The 21,590-nt window shown below is 37.2% G+C and overlaps 1 protein-coding gene across 1 annotated transcript in view; it reads left to right on the top strand.

Annotated features, from left to right (window-relative positions):
* The window catches only part of LOC149844900 (DEAD-box ATP-dependent RNA helicase 53, mitochondrial-like), a 60,821-nt gene extending 40,611 nt beyond the window's left edge, over window positions 1-20,210 (top strand). Inside the window, exons 6-8 of the mRNA XM_089997384.1 lie at window positions 3,225-3,386; window positions 3,670-4,205; window positions 19,998-20,210. Of these exons, the coding sequence (XP_089853510.1) occupies window positions 3,225-3,386; window positions 3,670-4,203 (696 nt within the window). The 3' untranslated portion in view covers window positions 4,204-4,205; window positions 19,998-20,210. The remainder of the gene's footprint in view (window positions 1-3,224; window positions 3,387-3,669; window positions 4,206-19,997) is intronic.
* The last annotated feature ends 1,380 nt before the right edge of the window (window positions 20,211-21,590 follow it).

The following is a 21,590-nucleotide window of genomic DNA, read 5'->3' as shown; positions in this document are numbered from 1 at the left end:
CTGGAAAATGGTTTTTCCTCATGTTATACTGACACTGCTTTGTTTACTAGAAAATCTAATGCAGGGATTGTAATTTTGTTACTCTATGTTGATGATATGCTAATAACAAGTGATGATGTTCAAGGAGTTAAGGGTATTAAGTCCGTCTTGACTTCAAAATTTGAAATGTCAGATTTGGGTTTTCTGACATATTTTCTTGGAATTGAGGTTGCCTATTCGCAACATGGTTATTTTCTATCTCAGTCTAAACTTGCTTGTGAGATTATTGACAGGTCAGGAATTTCTGATGACAAAGTATGCGAAACTCCTAAAGTTGTGGGAGCAAAAATGAAGATTGACGACGGTGTTCCTCTAACCGATCCTACTCCTTACAGGCAGTTGGTAGGTTCTTTAATGTATCTTAGCATTACCCGACCTGATTTGTCACATGCTATACACATCGCCAGTCAGTTTCAGCATGCTCCTACAATCGTTCATATGAGTGCTGTGCTTCGCATCATCAGATATTTGAAGGGAACTGTGAATAAGGGAGTATTTCTATCTTCATCTTCTGAATTGAAATTACTTGCTTATACTGACTCAGATTGGGGAGGTGACCCTAGTAACCGTCACTCCACCACTGGTTTTTGTATTTGCTTAGGAGAATCTTTGATATCATGGCGATGTAAAAAACAACAAAAGGTCTCTTTGTCATCCACTGAAGCCGAATATCGAGCCATGACATCTACCACCATGAAAATTGTATGGATTCGACGTCTTTTGGAAGATATGAGAGTGGTTGTCAAAGAACCAACAAAGCTATGCTGTGACAATAAAAGTGCAATCTACATTGCCAAGAACCACACTTTTCACGAGCGAACAAAGCATATAGAGATGAACTGTCATTATGTCAGAGAAGAATACTTGAAGAAGGTCATTGATCTACCATATGTGACATCTGAGTATCAACTTGCCGACTTCTTCACAAAAGCTCTATGTTCGCCTAGATTTCATTTCCTTCTTGACAAACTTGCGGTTATCACACCGTAAGTTTTAGGGGGGGTGTTAAAATGTGTCTCCTAAAAATCATTGTTGTAAATATAAATATATATATATATATATTTATGTACATAGAGATACATTTACATATAATATATTATATGTACATATATCTCTCTATATATAAATATATATATTTATATATTTTTACCCGAAAAGGGTATTATTGTAATTTCACTGTTTTGCGCATATTCCATTTGGAATATGTTGTAATTTTTCCTTTTTTATTTTTTTGTAATTTTTTTTTACTTTTTCTTTTTTATTTTCTTTTTTGTTCTTTATTAAGGCTCCCAACGACTCCTTTGGGAGCCCCCCCTTGTGCACCTTTTGGCACTTGTATAAATAGGGGTGTTCCCCCTTGTAATCTTCAAGCTTGAGAGTCTCAAGCATTTTTTGTTCTTTCTATAAAATACATGCCATAGTGCATGTTTATTATTTTTACGCTTTTGCGTACTTTGTTCAAGTGTTGTGAGAGTGCATTCGTGCACATCTTTTCTAAAGTATTTGTGCTCGTATGCGTATTGTCTTGTCATAGACAATTTTACAGGACGTACTCATGTACTTGTGTTGAGGCAATTCCTTGTAGTTGGGTTGTGAAGCAATGCTATTAACTGGTTGAATTTCTGATATAAGGCTATCCTTAGGTAAGGAAAATGGAGAGGAAGAGGTGGGAGAGTGATGGTGAAGGGTGGAAATCCCAGACACTAGGGTGACTAGCTAGTGTATGAGCCAATCTCTAGCTAGTTGCCTAACTAGAGCAGATCCTATCTCTAGGAACTAGAGAGAGGGCAAAGAGACTCAAGAGTCTTCTTGGATTTAATAATGGATGATACAAATGAGTGGGCATGGGTGTATTTATAGGCCCCATGGTTCACCTAAAATGACAATTATGCTCTTCCTCACTTGGCTAATGTCGCCCATGTGCATATGATGCAATCCCAATACAAATACTTGACCCAATCCCAATGCAAGGCCTAGTCAACCCCCATTAAGCTTAGATGAACCAAGCTAGCATAGTACACTCCTCCTTCACAAGAGTCGTCCTCCATGGGGTAGGTCACAAATACAATCCACCATGCTTCCAATAGCCTTGTACTCAAGGCTAGTATAGTAGTAGTAGGAGGTGGTGTTGGGCTGGTCCTTTTTATCTTCACCTTCTTTTGGTCCACTTTGGCTTCCTTGACTCTTGTACAACTTGAGATCCTCTATGCTATCCCATACTCATGCCGTGACAACTATGAGTTTGAGGGCAGGAGAGGCCAGTGGGGTCTCAATGGTGGTAATACAAACCTACGTTAGACTCCCTTAGGTCCGGTTTATGTTCTTAATATTGAATCTACTTTTGTCACTTGATTTGGGTCTTTGTATTGAGGATGGGTATGCAAACTTATATCCATGGGCAAGATTGACATTTTGTATAGCCCATAGAGCCTATAAATAGAGGCTTATTAGTTCGTTGTATCATCTTTTGGCAGTGAATTAGAACTCTCATGAGTTCCTTGGCCTCTCTAGTCAGTGAGAATTTGGGCTCTAGTTAGGGGATTTCCTAGCTGGATATTTGCTCTTCCACTTAGAATATTTTTATGAGTTAGAGATTCCCTCCACTCTAACTACTTCTCCCTCATCACTAACTATTCTTCCCTCTCTTTCTTAAGCCGAACCACATCCATCTATCCTCCCTCACATTCTCTCTCAATTCTCTTCATCTACACGTCATCATCTTAATTTTCAGAATCTGGTATCACTTTTTTAGTTTTTTTTTTTCAAAGCTCCCAAGATTTTTTTTTACTTCTGAGAAAAGCCACAGTTTTGAAAATCTTTTAAGAAAAATCCTAGCTGAAAAATAGCCAATTACAGTTCTGGTTGCTTTAATGTACATCATACAGATGGGCACAGTGACACACCACAGTCCTACATCAGAATGTGTGTTCTCATCTCTTTGTTTCCATCTTTATGTTCATCAGTTTACTGCTCTGCACGCACTTGGTTTTGTACATTTAATATTTGTCTTGTACATGGTCTAAAGGTTGATCTTTTTTGGTTCAGTGCCATTTCAAGTTTTTCTGCATATGTATGCTTTTTCACCTTTGATATTTATCTTGTATTTAAGGCATTTCAAATTTATGAGGTGCCGCCTGTACATCCACATGTTTTTTTTGGTAATTTGGGACTTTACTGTTTGCCAGGTGATACATTATGAGCTACCAAGCACCTCTGAGCTCTTTGTTCATAGATCGGGCCGCACAGGGCGTGCCGGTAAGAAAGGACGTGCCATTCTAATCTATTCAGAGCAGCAGACTAGAGCTGTTCGGCTTATCGAGAGAGATGTAGGAGGCAAATTTAAGGAGGTATGCACTGTGTTTGCATCACTAGTATCATATTTGTGTATTTTTGTAAATTTTAGTTCAAATAAGTGTTCTGGGACTTTATGCGTTTGTTTCATGCTCTCATTTTCTGCATGGGGAATCTATTTATTGCTGCTTGTTTGATTCAAGTGACTTATAGATATGTCTCACCTTGATGGTGTTTTTTGCTTCTCTTCATTAGCTCTTTGTCTTTGGGTTTATGATGGTGCATGTAGGAGGAGAGGACAACTGATTAATTGATGGGTTCCTTTCTCCTTTGATTCAGCTTCCTAGAATTGCTGTGGAGGGTGGGAGTCAAGATATGTTTGGTGACTTTGGTGGCAGCCGCTATGGATCATCTTTTGGAGGTTCAAGAGGTGGTCGTCTAGGTGGTTCAGGCTTTGGTCGTTCTGGTAGTTATGACAATTCAGGGTTTGGTCGTTCAGGGAGCTATGGTGGTTCTGGGTTTGGCCGTTCTGGAGGATTTGGTCGTTCATCTGGTCGCTTTGGTGGATATGGTGATTCTGATTCAGGCCATTCTGGTTCCCATGGTGGACATGACTCTGGTCGATATGGAGGATTTGGTGATTCAAGCTCAAGCCGTTCTGGTGGTTTTCGTAGGTCCAGTCAATCTGGCAATTTTGGTGACTCCGGCTCAAGCCGGTTCGGTGGTCGTTTTGGGAGATCTAGTTCCAGCCATTCAGGTGGCTTCAGTGAATCTGGCTCAAGTCGTTTTGGTGAGTCTGGTTCAAGTCGTTTTGGTAGTTTTGGTGGCTTTGGCGGTGATGGTGATCACAGTTCTGGAAGGGATTCATTTTGAAGGTAAATTATGCTTTAATACTTTTATAATTGTGTACAGAAATAACAAAATGTAAATCCTTTTTCCCTTCCTGTTTTCTTTTTACATGACAAGAAAGTCCTAGGAAATTACTTGTACTAAATTTATGAATTTTCTTGTGTTTGTATTTGTAATTTCAGCATATTCAACCGTCTTAATTTGTTCTTTATGGGGTTCGGCTTGATAAGGTTCTGCAGCTTTACAACAATTGTCAAGTTGATCGGGAGTTTGATTTACCCTGGCTGTGAATTCTTCCTCTTAGGATATGTTTTCTTTGGTCACAGGTGGGGATGAGCAATCACAGCTGAGAAAGTAGAAGCTGTGATTGCTGGCCACAATGTCAATCTTGTGACCAACTTTCACAAGATTCAAGGCAAGAACAATCACAGTTGGCAATCACAATCACAAGTACTTTTCTTATGTTTCACTAACCTTGAGAAAGTGTTGTGATTGTGATTTACAATCACAGGATCTTGAGAAGATCCAAGAATCACAGGGCATTGCAAACATGCCCTCTTAATTTATTATGTTGTTTTTCTTGTATCAATATGATGCAGTTTTCTTCTGTCTGGACTGTGACTTAAACGAGTTAAGTTCAGAGACTATGTTTTGCCATTTCTTTTCTTTCCTCATATAACAATAACAATTACAATAATTCAGAAGACAATAACAACAATTTTTTATTTGGCATGCTCTTCTATATTTTTCTGGACATAACAGCATCCTGATAATATTTAAGCAATTGAACAACTTTTTTGAGCTTAACAAGAGATCTCAATGTTTTTTTTTTTATGGCTTTAGGGGGTGTTTGATTCACGGTCAACGCTGGACAAGGACACCATGTTCTGTCCAGTCTTGTCCTGACCCTGTTTAGGACAGTCACATGGTGTCCTTGTCTGCATCGACCATGTTAGAACACTACTATCCATGTGTCCTGCGTTTGATTCATCATCGTGGACAACTTGAACACAAATGCTTAAAATTTGTGTATTTTGATAAAAAGATTCATATTCTAAGCATAAAAAAGAAATTTAGATTTAACATGTATTCACTCTATACAACAACAACAACAACAACTACGCCTTCATCCCAAAACAATTGGGGTCGGCGATATGAACAAAAAAAAAAATCATTCTGGGTCTTCCACATGAATCCTTCTCCTCCAATCATTTCTATCCAATGCCATGCCCTCGGTGAGGTTCAAAGCATTCATATCCTTTTCTATCATCTCCATCCAAGTCTTCTTAGGCCTACCCCGACCTCTTTTAACTAATGTATTTTCCCATTTCTCCATCCTTCTAACTGGAGCATCATTAGGCCTTCGCTGAATATGTCCAAACCACCGTAAACGATTCTCTCTCATCTTATTTTCAATGGATGCAACGTCTACCTTCTTACGTATCTCCTCGTTTTGAATCTTATCTTTTATTGTATTTCCACACATCCATCTAAGCATACGCATCTCAGCTACACTCATTTTTTGAATATGATGTCTCTTGGCAGCCCAACATTCCGTACCATATAGTAAAGCGGGCTTAATTGTCGTCCTATAAAACTTTCCCTTCAACCGCAATGGCATTCTACGACCGCACAACACTCCAGTCGCACTTTTCCATTTCATCCACCCAACCTTTATCCTATGATTTACATCTCCATCAATTTCTCCATACTTTTGAATGATAGATCTCAAATATTTGAAACAGTCATCCACTGGTATTTCTTGCTCACCAAGCTTCACTACACTCTCATCACTACTTCGTTGCTTACTAAACCGACATTCCATATATTATGTCTTACTCTTACTCAACTTAAAACCTCTTGCTTCTAATGTCTGTTTTCATAATTCTAACTTAGCATTAACCCCAACTCTAGATTCATCAATCAAAACAATATCATCAGCAAACAATCTATAAATTGCAAAAATAGGATTAAAATACACTCAATAAATTGTTAAACTAGGGACTAAAATACAAACCCCCTAAAAATTTAAGCATACCCGAACAAAATTTCTGATTTAACTTACATTCACTCAATAAATTGCAAAAGTAGGGATTAAAATACAAAACAATAAAATCTAAAGCATATCTCAAAAAAAAGGATTTAGCTTCATTCACTCAATAAATTACAAAAATAGGGATTAAAATACAAAATCTCTAAAATCTAAAGCATACAAAAAATATCGGATGTAGCATCTACTCGATAAATTGCAAAAATAGGGATTAAAATACAAAACCCCTAAAATCTAAGCATACTTAAAAAAAATTGGATTTACCATACATTCACTCAATAAATTACAAAAATAGAGATTAAATCATTAAAATACAAAATCCTTAAAATAAAAAACATATCTAAAAAAATAGATTTAACTTATATTCACTCAATAAGTTACAAAATTAAGGATTAAAATACAAAACCCCTAAAATCTAAAGTATATTTAAAAAAAAATGGATTTAGCATCAATCACTCAATAAATTATAAAAATAGGGATTAAAAAGTACAAAATCCCTAAAATCTAAAGCTTACAAAAAAAATTTGAATTTAGCATCATTTACTAAATAAATTGCAAAATTAGAGATTAAAATATAGAACCCCTAAAATCTATGCATACCCGAAAAAATTGGATTTAACGTGCATTAACTTAATAAATTGCAAAAATAGTGATTCAAATGCAAAACCTCTAAAATCTATGTATAACTATAGCTGAAAAAAACAGATTTTAAACCCTAACCCTAGTTGCAAAATACACACACACATCTCTCTCTCTCTCTCTCTCTCTCTCTCTCTATATATATATATATATATATATATATATATATATATATATATATATATATAGAGAGAGAGAGAGAGAGAGAGAGAGAGAGAGAGAGAGAGAGACTTTGGTCAGCAGACGCCGGGTAGGAGGATGTCAGGAGCAGAGGACGCCGGCGGAAGCAGTGGGGTGAGAGAGGGAGCTGATGGAGAAGAGAGGAAGTAGTCAGGGGGAAGTGGGATGGTTATGATAATGGTGTCGGGGTATACCCCAACACGTTTCTTTTGTGTCCATCAGCGTTCGTTCCACTCTGCTATGTGGGAGGGGTGGGATGCTGTGAGACGCCAAAACAACATCTGCAGGATGCATCGTCCGGGGCATCCTGCATTTGCATGGGCGCACGTGGGCCCCATGCGGTGGGCGTCCTGCAGACATGGTGTCCGGGCGATTAGAACTCCCCCTTGTATAACACTTATGGAACTTAAAGACATGCATACTACTAATGGGATTGCTAGATTTTTTAAACTCTATATAACACAAAGAGAACCTGCTTTTTATGGCCTTAAGGTTGAACAAATATCTTAATCCTACAAATTCTTGTTGGGCACTGATTGTGAGATTCTAAACTCAGAACATATTGAAACAAAAAGCTGTTTCTTTACAAGGAAAAAGGTTAAGTACGAATTTTGGAACTCTTGACTGCTATTGTGGCAAGGTCCTCTGCCATGATTTTCTTCCCGTTAGTGCTGTCGACTGGTTGGATCGGGGTCAGGTTAGGGTCAACCTGGATCTCTGCCCCTATAATTAATAACCGAGTTTAGGTTCGGGTAGTTGTTGGATCAAGCATAAAAAGAACCATGTCTGACTAAATAGATTTTTCAAAATCCCAAACCCGGGTTGGCTTATTAATGGGTCAGATTGGTGTCGGGGACTGGATGATTGAATATAGAAACCAAACCTGGACCCAAACGTGGATGGAGACAAAAGATATTCTTTCTAAAGAGATTCACAACTATTATATTAATATGTTCAAGGTCCAAAATTGAAATCATTTCCTTATTTGTCAAAAGCGGTGCCTAGGCAGGCTGGGCACAGGGCTACTACCTAGGCTTATGGGTCTAGGCAGTAAGGCCTTGTTTGCCCGCCTAGGCGGCCCTTAGGTTGTTCCCACCTAGGCCGTGGAAACATGGTTGCCATTATCTTTTTGTTTTTTTTTTTCTTTTGTTCTTCCTCCTGCCCCAAACCTTTTTTTTCTCTCCTTTTTTTGTTCTTTCTCTCTTTTTTCTTTTTTACCTTATTTTTTTTAACTTCTCCTTTTCTTCTTCCTCCTCCTTTTGCCACTCCCCCTTATCTTTTTTCTCCTCTTCCTCCTTTTTCCCCTCTTTTTCCTTCTTTTTTCTCTATTGAAATTTCCTTCTTTTTCCGTGTCAAAAAATAAATTTAATTACCTCGATGCCTAGGCGAACAACCCCTAGGCGAGAAAACCTCTCTGGAGGTATTTCAAAATCATTTCCTTAAATTTCCTTCTCCCTTTCCTCTCCTCTCTCTCTCTTCCCCATCCTTCTTTTCTACGCTTCTTCCTCATGCTTGTAAATCCTTAAAAACCTGCTGCAAATTTCACGAGTTCTAGGAGGCCAGCTGCATCTCCTTACACCCTTAAACTGTAAGTTTCACTAAATCTCCTCTTCTTATCTCTTCTTTTTCTTCCTGTTTATTGCTTGGAACCATTCTGTTTTTCCAATAGATCTTAAACTGATTTTTCTTTTTTCACAAATCTGATTCAGACTTTATTTCTTCCCCTCCATTAACTTATTCCTTTTTTTTCTTTTCCTTCTTTCCTCCATTTTTCTTTTTCTTCATTCTTTCTGTACTAGATCTGGTAATCCATAGATCTAATTTAAAATCCTTATTTCTTTCCTCTCATTTTTCCTCTCTTCTTCTCTATATTCTTTTTTGTTCATCTATTCTTTATCTTCTTTTTCATCCATTCTGTCTCATATCTGGTATGGATCTGGTCACAGTCGTAACCTCACATAAGTACGGGTATGCGTGCGGATTCGGGGACACCTCTCTCTCTCTATATATATATATATATAAATATAAAGAGAGAAAGAGAGTTTGGGTCTGGTTCTGGATTATATATGTATCCATTATATTAGGATCCATATATAGCCATGTCCACACAGTTTCGGCTGCCAAACAGCCGTGTCTATGTGACATAGGTTGTAACTTGTCTCCTTGCTCATGTCAGCATCTCTGTCTCCTTTTTTTGTTTTTATTCTTATCTCTTTTCATGTGGGGGCATTGACAGCTTATTTATTTCAACTACATCCTTTTCGGATTGTTTGTTTTGTTTTATATTTTTGGACCCTCTGTGTGAATTGTTTGCCTTTGGATATAAATTATTTAGACCTTGGATTTGCATTGAAAGGTGTTTATCTGAATCCAGCTCATTCTATTTAGATCTTGAATCTGCAATAAAAAGTCTTTATTCATATCCAAGCTCTTTGTATCTTGGATTTGCACTAAAAATGTCCTTATTTAGACATGATCCATTTGAACTATTTTGGATCTTTAATATGCATTGAAGGGTTATTATCTGGTCTCTACTCATTTGGATCTCTTTAGATCTCTAGTTGCATGAGGGAGGTTATAGATCGCCTGAGCATCAGTTTTCTTGTGCTAAGCTTAACAAAGACCTGGGCTCACCTCATGCTCAAATAACAAACTCAAAATCAACTTGATTAGACTTCTCAGGATCTGCCTCACTCGCTGCTAGAAAATGGACTTCACAACATGGCACTATTTGGTTTTGTTCTGTCACCTGGGTACGGGTGCAGGTGCAGGTACGGAGGGTACGACACGACAATTCCAAAACATGTGGGTACAGTGATATATATATTAAATATCACATAAATACAAAATAAATTTAAATAATCAAATTCATAAATTAATTTAACATTTAACAACCAAGGTGCAGGTATGGGTACGGAGGGTACGACACGACAATTCCAAAACATGTGGGTACAGTGATATGGATATATATATATATATTAAATATCACATAAATACAAAATAAATTTAGATAATCAAATTCATAAATTAATTTAACATTTAACAACCAACTAAACTAGTGACAAGCTAACAACTTTTATTCAAAGAATCAAAATTCAAATAAGAATTGAGAGGCAACAAGCTACAACAAATCAACAATTGAAGAAACAAGTTATAACAAGCTGATAACAATTTCAGATAATAGTAATGTTAAGAATAGTGTTGTCTTTGTACATATTCTTATATATATATATATACATATGTGGGTATATACATATATATATACATATATATATAATATTCTTGTTATATATAATGATATATTATGTATATACATATATGTATACATCTACATATACATGTATATACATTATATATATGTATACATGTATATATCTAAGTATATCTAAGTCAACCAAGGTTGACTTGACTAGTCGTTGGGCTTAGTCCAACAACTAGTCAATCTTAGTCGTTGGACCTAGTCCAATGGCTAGAAATGACTTCTCTCTCCTCTCTTTAGTCTCTCTCTTCCTCTCTTTTTTCTCTATAAATGTGGGTGTGTGTGCCTATTGTGGGTGTGAGAGTGATGGGTAAATTTAGGTTTTCTCTGTGAGTGTTTTGTAGTTAAGTTCTTTGTATTTTGGATTTCTTCTTTGTATTTTTGAATTTTATTCTTAATGAAATTATTAATTCATAATACTTGTGTTTCTTTTTATTCCTTATTGCGAGCTCATATTCAAATATATTATATTTCTGTTCTTAGTGTTCATTTTGGAGTGCATCGGGATCCATGCCATCTCGTGATATAGTATCAGAGCAAAGCTATGTCACATAGGTGTGGGTGCGGTGCAATTTCAAAAATTTTGGACACGGGGACACGACTATATATATGTATATATATTTAAAAAATATAATAATAATAATAATAATAATAATAATAATAATATATCTAGTGTGTGCATATATGTGGATATTGTCCTCTAGGGGCAAAAAGGGATTTTTTTGAACTTTTTGAAAAATTTGGGGTGTTCACAGATGCCCCTCTTTGCTACTAAGCCGGTTGAAAGTCGAGCTTAGTGGCAAAGAAAACACTCCAAATTTTGAAAAATGCCCCAGTCAGAAAATCTGAACTGGGTGTGGAAAAGTTTGGCACCAGCATGAGTGTTTTTACAAACTTTGCAAATTGTACTTTTGCCCTTGCAGAAAGGGGGTCCGGGGGCTCCTCTCGGTGTGGGTCCCAAAATTTTTTTGGGGGGGCTTATGTTTGAGACTCATGCTATATATATATATACTTTTTAAAAAATATATAAAAATATCATTTTTTTGCCCTAAAAATAGATATTTTTGGACTCGGTCAACGTTGATCGAGTCCAAAACGAGGACGGACTCAGCCTCGATTCGTTGACCGAGTCCGCCTCGTCGTTGACCGAGTCCGACTCGTCGTTGACCGAGTCCGACTCGTCGTTGACCGAGTCCGACTCGTCGTTGACCGAGTCTGACTCGTCGTTGACCGAGTCCGACTCGTCGTTGACCGAGTCCGGGCCGTGTCCTAAGCCGCACCCGTGTCGGGGCGTGTTGACTTGGGTGCGGTGCCTCCCTAGCCGAGTCCGTGTGACTTAGGAGCAAGGCATCATGGTCTTGAAAAATATGTGTTAATGAATGTTATGGATTCAAGGATTTTACATTCCGGTATGTGTCTCTGGCTTTTCTATTTTAATATGTATGGTAGGTGTTTTATAAAAAAAAAATTGGAATATATAAAAATGATTGGATTTTGATATATAAAATATATGTTTTAGATTATGGATATGTATGTTGAAAAATTATATTTTGCAAAAATATTTGGTTTCTTAAAGTCTTATATGTGTTTCATGTTTTGCAAAATATTAAATTTCATGTTGTATTTTTTTCTTGAATGTCTTAACGTATGTGTACCAAGCATGAATTTTAAAGATATATTTCATGAACTCCATGATTAAGATTGTGAATCATAGAATTTTTTTCCATACTGATTGGTTATAACATAGATGTTTTTTATGCTCTCGTAGGGTCCTTCTATCATCCTGTGAATGTGTTATTCCATGTATGTTTGAGTGATATTGCTCTATTTTAAAAATATCTTATCTAGATTATTTTCAGGAGTTCTTTAGGTATATGCCACAAGTTACTATGATTGAATGGCATAAGCATGGCTTGTCATCATGTACTCAAATGCATATTTTAATAATATTAAGCATGTTTCTCTATTATGTGTTATATTTTTCTCTTAGTGGATTCTTGTGTTTATGCTTCTTCATGAGCACTTTTAAAACTTATATTTTTTTAAGACTTGTATGCTTGTCGTTTAGCCCTTAGTGGCTTTATGTGCTTTTGCTGATTGGTGGCTTATTGATTTGTGTACTTGTGCACTCTTGTAAGCCTTAGTGCTTTTTTTCTTGTGCATTGATATTTTATAACATGCTTCTTAGAGATTTTATATATGTTAAAATTTCTTGTATACATATGTGGGTTCATGGTTAGAGATAATTATGTATATTATTGAATTTCTATATAGCTCTTTGTGAATCTCTACTTGTTTTTCTTCAATTGTCTTATTAGTAGACTTATCATTTAGATTTAACTTCTTAGAAGCTATTCTTTAATAAGATCATATATTCTTGTCTCTTTATTGAGATTTATTAGATCTTTTATATGTAATGTGCCATAGCGCACGTGTTCCTTGATTGGTGGATTTATGATTCCATTATCTTTTGAAGGATACTCAAACTTCATAATTCCATGTCCTTTATGTAGATTGCTTATATTGGGCATGATCCTTGTCTCTTATTTGCTTGTTTAAGTTTGTAAAATTGTCATGAGGCATCATGTGTTTCATATGATTGCACTTATTTCTAAATTTATATTGAACTTGATTTGAAATTGTGACTTTTAAATCAATTTATGTATTTGAACTCACCTTATTTGAAATTGATCTTTTCGTGAGTTCGTTATTGTCTTTCTATGGCTTTTTGCTTTGACCATCATAGAATTTTGTTTGATGCATAATCTTTTTTGGCCTTGTTATCGGGTTAGGGTTAGCCGTTGAGGTGAGTTATGTGTACACCTTATGTCATCTTATCAGTTTAGATTCCCAAGGATTATGAGTGACATGTTGTTGAAAAGAAGTCTGGTTACGGGTCATGGATCTGAAGATCCAGACCCGTGACACCCAATTCCTCATTAATGGCATTGTGTAATATTGATTATTGTAAAAAGGGTATTCTAGTAGCCTAATTTTGTTTGTAATCTCATGTTAATATAAAGTAATACACTGCAACCGACCCATGTACAGCAGGGTATCGGTTTTTCCCAAACCTCTCTCTCCCTTCCTTTACCTCTCTCTGTTTTGCAGCTCCAACGTGGGACAGACTGGAGGTTGCAAAACTAACATGGTATCAGAGCCACGCTTCAGCTGAAACTGGGATCGATTCAAAAAGACACGTCTGAAGATCCTCTTCTCCTCTATTTCCTCTTCCAAAGTCTGAAAATAAAAAAAAAAGGTACGGCTGTTCCTGTTTTCCTTTCTTTTTGGATTCACGACTGACCCAATCAGTCTCAGCAGATCCTACACCTATTCCCTATTCTTTTCTGGAATCACGACTGACCCAGTCAGTCTCAGCCTGTTTCTCGTCTCTTCTTGGGTTCTCGACTGATCCAGACAACTGAGATTTTCTTTTCGGTTTCTGGGAATCACGACTCCCCCTCTTTTCTCATCCAGCCAACTTTGGATTCATCCTCTTCTTTTCTCAATTTTTCTTTCTACAGTTTCTTTTTCTCCTACGTTGGTGGTGGTCGAACCTTGGTTTCGCCACTGTTTGTTTTTATCTCTTGAGTGCTTCAGCCCAGATTCCCTCATTCAGCCATTAACAAGCTGACATTAGGAATACATATGCACATTTTTTTTTGGATTTTCATATCCGACATTCCATTTCATATACAAATCAGAAATCTGATTGTCTTTAAATTTCTGTTCCGTATCAGCAATCTGAATTAGTTCATGCAAAAAAAAAAAAGGAAAAATTACAGAACTGCAGGTGTAAGTAGATTGTGCTGAATACATTCTTCATTCTGTGAAACATGAATTCTCTTCCTAACCAGTCAGTTCTTTCTTCAAGTTTCCTCAGCCAACTTGTGTCTGAAAAATTAAATAATGGAAATTTCTTGACTTGGAAGAGGCAAATCATACCTTTTATTAGGAGTCAAGATCTTTCTGGACATCTGGATGGATCCATTCCAGTTCCTCCTGAGTTCATATCACAAGAAGAAAGGGACAGCAAAGGGGAATCTACTACCGTATATGTTAGAAATCCTGAATTTGTGGCTTGGATGAAAAGAGACCAAGCGCTTGTTGCTTATATTACATCAACACTCTCACAAGAGGTTCTTGTAGCCATTCCAGATGACTGCACTGCCATGCAACTTTGGAACAGACTTGTTCAGACATACTCACAGGTTTCTCAGGCCAGGATTATGTTTCTTAAAAGAGAATTTCAAATGTTAAGAAAGGAGTCCATGACCATCATGGAATATTTGAACAAAATGAAGGTCATCACAGATCAGTTAGCAGTTGTTGGAAGTACAGCTTCTGACAAAGATTTGGTACAACAAACCCTCAGTGGATTGGGACACGACTATCATATGATTGTCACTTCTCTGTTATGTTTACCTGAGCTGCCCAATTTTGAAGATCTGCATGCAAAATTGTTACAATATGAGATGAATCTAAAGGGATTTTCTGAAGAATCATCTATGCATACTGGGGCACAAGAAGTTCTTGCTACAGGGGTTACTTATGCACGAGGACGAGGAAACTATGATATCAAGGGAAAAGGAACAAAAGGTAGAAGTGGTCATGGAGGTCGTGGATTATTGCCTACCTTCAACTCATATACCAACCCACAAAGACAAAGGCCAATTCCTACTTGCTTTCTGTGTAATAAAAGGGGGCATATCAAAGCTAACTGCTGGTTCAATCCCCTAAATAAAGGAAAATCAACACAAACTGAAGCAAAAAGAGGCACAGACAATACAAGGACCAACAGAGAAGTAAAGGAGTTGTTATTGTCAGCCTTAGCAGAATTGAATCTGAAACAGAATGAACAAGGCACTTGGTACGTAGATTCTGGCGCAGCGACTCATGTTACTGGAGATGCAGGTAAGCTCCTAAAACTTGTTCCTTACATTGGTAGAAGTAGTATAGTTACTGGAGATGGATCACACCACTCTGTTTCACATATTGGAAACTCCATCATACCCTTACCTGAATCTTCCATCAATCTTTCAAATGTTCTTTATGCTCCTAATATCAAGAAAAACATTGTTTCAGTTTCTAAACTTGTTGATGATATCAAAGCCTCAGTTGAATTTACTCCCTCTTTTGTTCTTGTTAAGGATCTCTGCACGAAGGAGACGTTCGCTAGAGGGAAACGACAAGGCAATATGTATGTTTTTCAAGAAGATCCTTCAGCACATATTCGCTCTGCAGACCCAAACTTGAAGCTCCAATCATCATTGTCTTCTTCTGAAAATCCTACCTGCGTTTTTAGTGTCTCTGAAATCAATAAGCCAAACCTTTGGCATGGTCGTCTAGGTCACTGCAGTAATAATTTCATTGAGAAGCTTGTTTCAAGTAACCTCATTCCCAAGTCAAGTTTAGGAATAAATGTAAATGACAACAAATGTTCTAGTTGTCTATTATGTAAGAGTCATGTTTTACCATTTCATTCTATCAATAAAAGAGCTTCAAGACCTTTTGAGACTATTTGTTCTGATGTTTGGGGGCCTGCTCCAGTTGCTTCTATGTCTGGAACTAGATACTATCTTTTATTTGTTGACAGTTATTCTCGCTATTCCTGGATATTTTTCATGAAACATAAATCTGAGACTTTCAAGTTGTTCCGTAACTTCCATTCCTTTGTCAGAAACCAATTTTCTGAAAACATCCTAAGTTTCCAATGTGACGGAGGAGGTGAATTCTCTTCCATTGACTTTACTAACTTTCTTCAAAGTAATGGGATAAGGAAAAAGGTGTCTTGCCCGCACACACCTCAGCAGAATGGGATTGCTGAAAGAAAGCATCGCCATATTGTTGAGAGTGCGATGAGCATGATGCATGATAGTAATCTTCCGATCACTTTATGGACAGAGGCTTTTCATTCTGCAGTTCATGTGATAAATCGATTGCCCATGACTATTTTGGAAAACAAGTCTCCTTGTCTCTTTTTGGTATTCACCCCAACTACTATGATTTGCATGTGTTTGGCTGTTTATGCTATGTTCATGTTGACAGTTCAAAGAGACATAAGTTTCAGGACAAGGCTTTGAAGTGCAGGTTTGTGGGTTATGCCGATGACTATAAAGGGTACAGATGCTACGATCCGGTGAGCAAGCGCATCAAAATATCAAGAAATGTCATCTTTGATGAATTGAATTTTGATTGTCAATGTAAATAGTTCTTCAGAATCAAAACATGAAGTTCAGACTTACTATCCTTGGTTGAACTATAAACTTCTCACAGGAGCTAGTGATGCTTGCTCAAATTGCACTCAAAAGGATAAGATACCTGTGTCTACTGATGGGATGATTGATCATGAAAATACAGACTCAACCTTGAATCCAGGAAGATATAGAGGTTTTGTATATACTCGACGAGAAAGAGAGTCACCCACTATAGTTGATTCAGACATGGACACATCCTCAACATCCAACATTGTTGATACTAGAAGATCCACACGTCCTCGCCATCCAATTGAAAGGTGGGTCAGTTATGAAAAATTCTCATTAGATTTTCAACTCTTTCTAACAGCCTTGAATAAAGAAGATGAACCCACAACGTTCTCTCAAGCATCAAATTCCAGAAGATGGATTGAAGCTATGAATGAGGAGATGGAAGCTCTACATGAATGCGGTACGTGGGATGTCGTATCAAGACCACCTGACAAAAATGTTGTTGGTTCGAAATGGGTGTACAAAATAAAGTACAAACCAGATGGGACTATAGAGCGATACAAGGCGAGACTTGTGGCCAAAGGTTTTACACAGGAGCAAGGACAGGACTATGATGAAACCTTTAGTTCAGTGGTGAGGATGGGGACAATCCGAGTCATACTTTCTTTAGCCATTGAACACCAATGGACCATTAGCCAACTTGATGTGAAGAATGCCTTTCTTCATGGAGATTTGAGAGAGGAAGTTTACATGGAACAACCCACGGGTTACGCAGAAGGTAATCCTACAAAATATGTCTGCAGACTAAAAAGGGCGATATATGGATTGAAGCAGGCATCTCGATCTTGGTTTGATAGCTTTTCTCTTGAAATACAAAAATATGGTTTTAAGAAATCTCTTCTTGACCACTCCTTATTTATATTTAAGGACCAAGACACAACTACTCTGTTGTTGATATATGTGGATGATATCATCATTACTGGCAGTTCCAATGATCACATTGAAGAAGTCAAACATCTCTTGAATCAGAGGTTCAAAATGAAGGACCTTGGCAAACTACGGTACTTTCTTGGAGTTGAAGTTGACAGTTCCTCTGAAGAAATGACTCTCACTCAACATAAGTATACTATTGATGTTCTCAATAAAGCGGGTATGAAAGACTGCAAGCCCTTAAGCACTCCTAGCGTTCTTCATCAAAGGCTTAGCTCTCAAGATGGAGATCCATTTGATAATCCCACACAGTACCGTAACATAGTGGGTATGTTACAATACCTCACTTTTACTCGCCCTGATATAGTATACTCGGTGAATCAAGTTTCTCAGTTTATGCATGCCCCATGTGAAGGGCATATGGAAGCAGTTAAATGGATACTACGATATCTCAAGGGAACGGTTGGGGATGGTCTCATATATAAACGAAATACAAATGGGCAAAGTGCACATGAGATCACTATTTATTCTGATGCGGACTGGGCGGGAGATCCAGATGAACGCAGATCAGTATCCGGCTATTGTGTATTTATTGGGATGAATTTGGTTTCTTGGAGTAGTAAGAAACAAAAGGCTGTTGCCAGATCCAGTACAGAGGCTGAATACAGGTCAATGGCAGCCGCCACTGCTGAGGCTACTTGGGTTAGACATCTACTGACAGAAGTAGGAGAATCGATATCTCGTTCACTTCTTTTATGTGACAACCAGAGTGCCATTAGTATGTCTTTTAATCCAATTCATCACAGTCGTGCCAAGCATATTGAAATAGACCAGCATTTTGTGAGACAAAAGGTAGAAGAGAAAGAGATTGAGCCTGAATTTGTTAGAACTACAGATCAAGTGGCGGATATATTTACAAAAGGATTGACTAAAGACAGATTTTGGACGTTAAAAGGCAAGTTGTTCATGATTCAAGATCATGCACAATTTGAGGGAGGGTGAAAATAAGTCTGGTTACGGGTCATGGATCTGAAGATCCAGACCCGTGACACCCAATTCCTCATTAATGGCATTGTGTAATATTGATTATTGTAAAAAGGGTATTCTAGTATCCTAATTTTGTTTGTAATCTCATGTTAATATAAAGTAATACACTGCAGCCGACCCATGTACAACAGGGTATCGGTTTTTCCCAAACCTCTCTCTCCCTTTACCTCTCTCTGTTTTGCAGCTCCAACGTGGGACGGACTGGAGGTTGCAAAACTAACAGTTGTCACTAGTCTTAGGTTTGATTGATAGTTGATTGGCCTCTGGATCCATGTTGCGTTTGTTGAACCAAAGATGTTTGTTGGGGTGAGTTGTGTGCACTTCAGTTTTTGTTAGTTTTGATTGTCGGCTTATTAGTTTGGATTTAACTGATGGTTGTTTGATTTCTGGTTCTGTGAGTATGTTGTATCACTCATTAATATTTTTGACCAGTGTTATTATACTGGATGCTTTTAATTATATTTATCTAAAACTTAGTGCTCTCTTGCTCGCAAAGAAATCAAATCATTATGTATTAGATATGCAATAGTAGCATAAAATTTGATATACAAACTATAAAGAAGTATGCACAAATTTTTTGGCTACCTATATTCTTCTTTGCTTCGTGAAAGCAATTGGAGGTTAGATGCACGAACACCAAATGCTAGTAAGTTTGTTTCTTCTAATTGTGAATTTGTGCATATGCGTTCCAATTTCTTTCACAACAATAAGATGTAGGCTATGCTAGTAGCTTGAAAACAAGATACAACCCCTCTAAACCATAAAATAGTGTCATATAAAACTTTGAAAACACACTATATAATTTCATATTTTGTTCTACATCTCAAAAAATCCTATTAAAACATAAAACCCTATTTCTTGCTAACTTTGAATCCTCATGTGGTGGCACTCAACCAACACTTTCACTTAGCCATTTTTTTTCATAGTACTTTGGATTCAATGAATGAGCCCTGCACTATAGGGGGTGTTGCTCTTGTCCCATCGTGCTATCAAAATTTTGTGCACATGAGAACTCAAGAAAATAAATGACTTTGTCCCACCACGTCATCAACAATGCATCTCTTGATAGCTTGGGCTTTTCCAACATCATCATAACAATAGAAAACCCAATCATTGTCAGTGATGATTTGAAATAGTCGATGCCACCATAGATTTTGTTATCAGCATTTTCTTGTTCCTTTGGTTTGACCAAAGGAGGTTCGGATCTGCGTTGGACCCAACCTGCGGTGTACCCGCACTGTGTCCGGTACCCGCCCCCGTCAACATGGGTACGCCGACTGAAATGGTGTGTCCCAGTTACAGTTTTGTTGCTTCAATAAATGAGCGATTTATCTTCATAATTAGGGATTTATCAGTTAGCAATTTTCTGTCAAAATATTTTCTTCCATTTCCCACTCTGAGCATGAGCATAATGGTAGTACAATTCCTTGCATTCATGTTCCATACATCTTGGATCTCTTTCTCTCATGCATGGATTGATCCGTCTCTTTTTGTGATTTTTTGGCAGGTAGCCGAATATTCAAAGGGATAAAGTTTGCTGAGAAGGTTGTATGATTTCTTCAACAAATTTTAGGACTAGTGGTCAATTTATGTAGGTATATGTATTAAAATGTTCATATCATGGAAAAGAAAAAAAACCCACTTTAGTCTTCCTTTTCATATTTTTCTGCGCCATATGTAAATATCACCAATCAAATCAATGTTATCCTCTCTCTCTCTCTCATGCTTCTCTAGCCATAACCACATACTGAATGACCATAGTTCGGCATTTTCTACAAAACTGACTCTACGGCATTCTATGTGCCCATGAAAAGAATGACTTGGTGGGGTATTCAGGCCATTGCTGCTGTTGCAGTGGAAAGATGGAAATAGAATAGCAGTTAGCTGTATAGCGATCAAGTAGCAGTTAGCACTGAGATTTCAATTGCGGTGATAGGAATCATTCTGTTTGTTGAGTGCTTGCTATTTTAAAAGCTAAAGAGCAAATAAGTTGATATGTTCATTGGGCTATTCTCAATATGTTCTGTGCTGTGCTCTATTTTGTCAGGCTATTCTCAATCTGAATTTAACCTTGAAGTATTTTCGATAATTGTGTCCAAATATTTTATCCCATACAAAATTGGTGTATGCACTAGCAAATTAGGAGGTGCGAATTGATAGTTACAGGTTGTCAACCATTGTAACTTTTGGATAGTTACAAGTTGTCAACCCTTTTAAATTTTTTTTTTCGCTTGTATGATCATTGATTCCTCATCGTTTGCTATTATTTTTAGAATGTTTGTTGCACATTGTTAGCATAGCATTTGCCTTATACCCCAACGTCGTGCGCCATTATTGCCCTGATTCTGGACATGCTCAATTGATTCTTGGCGCCATCATGGTCATCATTATCTATCAGCATAATCACCCTGATTCATGGATACCCTTATTCTCCTCATTTTCATTCCTGTATGCAACAAGCAATTATTGTATACATCATTCTCATTGCCGAAAGAACAAATGTCTCATCCTTCGTGATAGTGGCAGTCACATCTTGAGCCATCAGGTCATCATGATCATATGCATCTCCCAGTTTTTGGGTTGCTGTTTAGTGCTGAATTCTCTGGGGCTTCACTCTGTTTTGTATCTGCTTGATCCAAAGTAGCAACTTCACGGGATTCTATTGCTGCAGCCATTGAAATGGTGAAAGAAATGGTCTTAGCTATCAATCATTTGGCCAGTGTTTTCTGATTTATTGTTATATTCAAAATGTGACATGATTTTGGTGCTGGAATGTGCAGAAAATGGTTGATATTCCCCATTTATTGTAAAAAACAAACTCTTCAGACTATCTTTTACGGGTTGTTTGGATAGCATAATAAGGTTTTACAAACGCCATACCAAAGGTATTATATAATAGTTTTCATCAGTAGTGTTATACCTCGATTATAGCTGAATTTTTTTTTTCAAGTTGTGTTTTGCCACTCTTATTTTTTGAACCGGATCCCGAAGCTACCCAATTCCATGAGCTCAAGCACAATCTTAATGCAAGCTCTACGCTCAAAGTATTGTAGACAAGTATTCAAGGTTTTGTTTTCTGTTTGGTACTTAACAGTGGCAA

Source organism: Nuphar pumila, chromosome 2 (assembly GCF_984573655.1).
Source record: "Nuphar pumila chromosome 2, dmNupPumi1.hap1.1, whole genome shotgun sequence".
Lineage (NCBI taxonomy): Eukaryota > Viridiplantae > Streptophyta > Magnoliopsida > Nymphaeales > Nymphaeaceae > Nuphar > Nuphar pumila.
This window is presented reverse-complemented; position numbering and strand designations above follow the sequence as displayed.